The following is a 6,022-nucleotide window of genomic DNA, read 5'->3' on the forward strand; positions in this document are numbered from 1 at the left end:
GATCGGAGAAGCGATGAAATCACTATCGCACTTACAAACTCCGCTGATCCCAGTTCGCAACAAAGAAAGCGCGTCTCACCAAACTGCATATATAACTCACTGAGTATTAATCCGAATTCACTTCTGTAAAAAGGAGAATCAACGTAAACGCCTTAAGAACAAACCTACCAAAATTCATTACCTTTCGATAAGATTTGATACGTCGTAACTCTATTCTACCAGGACGTGACGAATCTGCTTCTCTTGCCTTAAACACCAAAGCAAAGCTAACACTCTCCTTTTCACAAGTAAACTTCGTCTTCTCCTTTTCTCAACTCAACTCTTAGAAACAACAGCCACAAAAAAAAAAAAAAGAAGAAGCGTTTTTTATAAAACTAGGGTTTTTGGTTTAATTCTGATTAAACCAGAATTTACCTAAACCGACTTTAATTAAACCTCCTTTGGTTCAATTAAACAAATCGACCAGTTTAGGAAATCAATCGGAATTAAACCGACTCCACCCTAATTCTTATACACATTCAAGTCTACTATTAATTTTCAAAACACGGGCTTTACATAAACTATATAAAACTTTATAATTTTTTATATTTAAAAAGGGGTATTTTTGAAAATGGATAGATAAATGGGGTATTTTTAAAAAGGGTACATCAAAAGGGGTATTTCTCAAAATTCTCTTTTTATAAGTAATAAATAAACTAAAATAATTAAATAAATATATAACAACCCGCGCATATGCGCGGGACATTACCTCGTGAAGCAATAAAGAGAGAGTGAAACCTTACTTTTATATATATATAAAATTAACTCCTTTCATTTTCTTTACCATTTGTTTATAACTTATGGTGTAATTTAATTTTGTATTGAATGATTATCATAAACATTTACTTATATATATGTTTTTTTTAAATGAAGGGTTTAAATGTTTTTCCACCAATAAGGAGAGAGTGGAACTTACTTTTATCATACCTTGATTTTTTTTTTTGATAAGTCAGGAGTGATGTCAAAAGTTTTCTAAGTCCAAAAACTAAACCAGTTTAATTTTTCAAGTACTGTCGCACCTTTTTCCTATTACACTTATTTAAATTACCAAAGTCTCTAAATCATCAAAAACCAAAATGCCAAGAAAGTAGCACAAATTTTTTTAATGACACTTGCAAACAATAAAACAGAGGAAACGTGGTAAGACAACTATCAAGCTATATGCATAAACCCTCAAGGTCTCAATTTAGCCGTCGCTTGTCAAAGTCAACGCCAGAATCACTATAGTAAGTGTTGTGATCACTGTTGCACACGCAAACACAGTCATTGTCCGGTTCGAGACAACTTTACTCTGCTTCACCTCCCTTGAGCTAACCTCCATCTCCTCCACAAGTCTCCTTACAGCTTCCATGTCTGAATCTTTCGCCGCGTGAATCAACCTGTTCTGAATCTTCTCTAGTTCTGTCTGCTTCGTTTTCTTTTCATCTGACCATATGAAACCAGTCATCTTCCAGAGAAGGATACCAACGTATATCGCCACAATACAGTCTACCGTGTAATGATGTCGCTCTCGTATTTCCCTTTGCGCGCTGTGTGCCACGAACAACCATATCATTGCGGAAGAGAAGCCTCCATAAGCCTCCTGTTGATACATTTACCACAAACGTTAAGGCCTCATATTAAATCTGTCTAACAAATCCTCTTAATGCATTAGTCAACAAGTGAATATACCGTCCAAGCCATAGCGGTTAAGACAGCTACAAGCATGTGACCACTATACAAGAGATCATTACAACCACCTCCAGCTTTCTTTAGTAGAGCAAACCAAGAAGAACCTTCAGAGTAACTCGGTCTCAAGAACTCACTAAGGAAGCTCATTAAACCCCAATCAGCTCTATAGTCAGCAATGAGTGTCCCTGGATCAGCTGTTACAATTACTAATTAGTAACCAATAAAGGCCTAAGTAGTAATTGAAGCAAGACAATACATTACCATAAGCTGCATCCCAATGAAGTAGCTTCCTTATAGCAGAAGGGTCATTAGCATAAGGAACATAATACTTCTGAGCCCAACGATGAGGCTGAGACGGTACATTATTAAACCGAGCTGAAGCGCACCAAGGTCGAGCTGAAGGTAAGATAGTTGATACAAACGTTATAGCTCTTAAAAGACGTCCTATTCCCATAGTAAACATGTACCTCGCACCTAATCCTAAACCTGGAGCTTTCACTGAGTCAAACACTACAGAGAAACCCAACATTACAAACAACATAAGAAAATGATGCAATCCAATGATATGAGCTCTCAAGATCTCCACAATTGTCTCTGGAAGGCTCTCGTTTAGTGCAAGTAAGATCCATTGTCCTGTATCAGGAAGTGGAGATGTATCCCTATCAAAGACAAAACCTTTAATCACTAACTCAAATCAAGAAGCAACAAAAGAGCTTAAAAATGTAAACTTTATTCTAATTCCAAGTCAAAGACTCAATCTTGAAGTCAAAGACTCAATCTTTAAGCTAATTCCAAACAGATCTAAGCTTTACCGATGCCAATCTAAGCCAAGAACAGCAGTAACAGAGCGAACACAAAGAGCTTCAAAGAGAAGAGCACAGAGCATGAAGACGATAGAACCAAGGAAAGGTATAGCTGCTCGTAGCTCTTTAGACCAGTGCTTGTAGAACAGAACACGAGTGACGACGGCGAGAGCAAGAACCGACCAAAGTACTGGCATAAGACGAGAATGCCACACCGGTGACACGTAACGCATGTAATCGATTGCCACGTATGACATAGCGGCGATCCCAAGTCCACCTCTGGTCATCTGAGTGGCTGATGGTAGCCACATCGTGCCGGGTTTGGCGGTGGAGGTCGGAGAAGACTGATAAAAAGGAAAGCTTTGGTCTTAAATTTGCAACAAATGCGGAAATTTAATTAACTAAGACTTAAGCTAATCATTTGTGTTTTGTTACAGTTACGTTAATTAATTACTCCCTCCACTTTGTAATTACAATTATGAGAGGTTTTAATGTTTTTTTTTTTTTTTTGTCAACAGCAATAATATAGAGACTCAAAAAAACCAAGAGGTAGGAATGTTGTTTACATACAACTAGATTAGTGGCTCAACACGTACTTTACGTGTTAACATATCCGCTTTAAAATTAGAATTACGGGGAACTTTAATTAGAGAAAAGGAAGAAAAATATACTTCCATATCTGCTTTAATCTCCTCTAGGTAGTTGACAAATCTGAACAGTCTGTAATGAACGTCATTTCACGTCTCCTTGCTTTGATCATATACTTCATGGCCCACACTAGTGCTTCGACTTGTGAGTGTAGTGGCGAGAGACTCTTTTTAATATTATTATTACACTATTTTTACATGTATTAATTATGTTTTATCAATTCACACTATGCTTGTTTGAATTTATCTTAAATACATGTAGTTTTTTTTTTTGAACATAAATAAAATACATGTAGTTATTTAGAACAAATTACTGTTGTTTTTTTGCCTGCACAAGAGATTAATAGTAAGTTGGCTAGTGGTTCTCATCTCTATTGCATTCCCACCAAATCTAGGATCGAGTCTGGTCCCTCTCAGAGAGAGACTTATAATTTGTAATAATAATAATGTCAAAAAAAAAGAGATTAATAGTAACTTTATATAGAAATACAAACATACACACACATTATTAAGAAGTATGAAATTATTTTAATATAAGGCAACTATATGGTAAGATTAATAAGATAGAATGATTTCAATGTTTGTTTATTCAAAAATAATTAATTGATTATATAGTATTAAAATATATGGTTTATATTTTAGCTTAAAAATTTATGATTTGTATTTTAATAGTTAAATTTCTTTGGTGTTGGGGTTATATTTTTGAGGATTCACGTTTTTCTCCAGCTTTGTTTCTGAGAATTTTTCTTTTGTTTTTCGACTTAATTTCCTTCTTTTGGCTTTGTGTTTTATTATGGTTTCCCAAAAAAAATTAATAAAAAAATTCGGATGACAAATTATAATACTAAATAATAAAGATAGATGAATGAAATATTAGTTTTGTTCATTACTCTTAATACTTTTAGAGAATTTGTTAGAAATACCCCTTTTGGGATGCTCCTTTTTAAAAATACCCTCCTTTCTTGTCATTTTTAATTTTATCTTTCTTAAAATTTTAATGACAACTTTACCCTCTTTAATATTAACTCTCCCTTTTAACATACCTAAACGCACACCTTCTTCCTTCTCTCTCCTTCTCTCGCCTTCTCTCTTCGCCGTCTGTCGATCTCGCCGTGTATCATTCTCGGTGTTCATCGACCTTCTTCTCTAGCATCATCTCATCTTCTCTGATTTCTCCTTAGTCGTTGTCTCACCTCGTCTCTTGTTCTCTGTCGTTCTTTCTTCTCAGTTCCATCTTCTACTTAGTCATACCTTCCTTTTGTTGCTAACATATAGAGTTGTCGTCATAGGTGAGCTTTGATCTTTTCTTCTTCTTTGCTTTTCTGATTTTGTCTTAGGTTTGATAATGATACATTTAAGGTACACGTTTCTGTGATTTCTACAGAAAATAGAAAGATTCATTGAGCGCACATAAGGTGTTTGGTAAAATGCCAAACAAATAAGCTTATTTTTTTTATGCAAATTGTTGTTGGCTAATGGATGAGAAGCATATATTAAGTATGATTTTTAATAGTTGTGGAAAGAGAATTCTATATGATATGGATTTTTGATGAATTGGTTGCTAATTATGTGTTGATGTCTGCAATTTTTGTATTTAGATGATTAGAAGATGGTATTGTAATGAGAATTGTTGCATATGAATATGAAATAGATGGTGAAGATGTTTGTTCTGTTGTGTGTGTAGGAAGAGTGAATTTGATAGGAGAGCCCATCACCAATGAAAGATACTTAGTGTTGTAGAGAAACTTGATAACTATAGGTTTGGTGTTGTTATGTTGGTTTTGTTGTCTAGAAGAGCTGATGTGTTAAATGGACTAGATGAGACTCATATATCATGTATTTGAGGTAATGGACTAGATGACCAGTTTTGGCTCTCTCTCTCTCCTAGCTTTAGTTAATTCGTTCTTTAATTGCAGGTGCATTGTATCCTCTTGACTGCAAAAACTGAAGCTTTGAATCACTTGATGTCACAGTCGCAGAATTGGCTATAAGCTCTCGTGGATTAGATGCTGGAGATCTGAGAATTGCTGAACACATAACTTCTAAGAAGCTTGAGAACAGAATCAAGATTCACCTCGTCATGTAACGTGTTGGCTCGTTGTAGAGATTAATAAGTGGACAAAAGAGAAGGAGGTTACAGTGGGCTTTACAAATGAACAAACGAATTTCTTTTATGTATGCATAGCTTTTGGAGAAGTGAAATTAGAGTCTGAGATATATTCCAATAAACCCGTAATTATTGTTTGTAATCGCTAACTACTTCTGATTTGGTTGTGATGGTTTTTCTTTCATTGTGTTAATACTTATGTATGTTACTGTGAAATATGTATTTCAACCTCAAGTTCATGTGTTAATACTTATGTATGTTACTATTTGTTACCTTTGTGACATGAATGGAAGTTTTCTATGGAACTGTAAGTAGGTAAAATACTTTTAAAAGCTATACAAAAATCTTGTAAAATCTTTTAAATGCTTCACAAAACCTTACAAAAACATTGTAAAACTTTTAATTAGTTTTTAAACCCTTAATATACATTTAAACACCTTATAAACCTTATAAAAACCTTATAAAAACCATATAAACACCTTATAAAAACCTTATAAAAACCTTATTAACACCTTATAAAAACCTTATAAAAACCTTTTAAAAACTTTATAAAGCCTTAATACACATTTAAACACCTTATAAAAACCTTTTATACAACTTTATAAAGCCTTAATACACTTTTTAATTAGTTTTTAAACCCTTAATATACATTTAAACACCTTATAAAAACCTTATAAAAACCTTATAAACATTTTATAAAAACCTTATAAAAACCTTTTAAAAACTTTATAAAGCCTTAATACACATTTTAAACA

At 33.7% G+C, this 6,022-nt stretch overlaps 1 protein-coding gene and 1 long non-coding RNA gene across 2 annotated transcripts; one reads left to right on the forward strand and one right to left on the reverse strand.

The window, feature by feature from the left end:
- Positions 1-1,022: 1,022 nt before the first annotated feature.
- LOC17899438 lies at positions 1,023-2,954 on the reverse strand. Its single transcript, XM_006307470.2, has 4 exons — positions 2,523-2,954; positions 1,972-2,369; positions 1,711-1,904; positions 1,023-1,621 (listed from the first exon to the last, which is right to left on the reverse strand). Exons 1-4 carry the CDS (start codon positions 2,822-2,824, stop codon positions 1,226-1,228), a joined length of 1,290 nt encoding a protein of 429 aa, XP_006307532.2. The 5' UTR covers positions 2,825-2,954; the 3' UTR covers positions 1,023-1,225.
- Positions 2,955-4,211: 1,257 nt separating this feature from the next.
- LOC111828577 lies at positions 4,212-5,535 on the forward strand. Its single transcript, XR_002832397.1, has 2 exons — positions 4,212-4,449; positions 5,077-5,535. It is a non-coding gene; the product is annotated as an uncharacterized LOC111828577 (long non-coding RNA).
- The last annotated feature ends 487 nt before the right edge of the window (positions 5,536-6,022 follow it).

The sequence above is a fragment of the Capsella rubella genome, unplaced genomic scaffold (assembly GCF_000375325.1).
Source record: "Capsella rubella cultivar Monte Gargano unplaced genomic scaffold, Caprub1_0 scaffold_1, whole genome shotgun sequence".
In the NCBI taxonomy this organism is placed as follows: domain Eukaryota; kingdom Viridiplantae; phylum Streptophyta; class Magnoliopsida; order Brassicales; family Brassicaceae; genus Capsella; species Capsella rubella.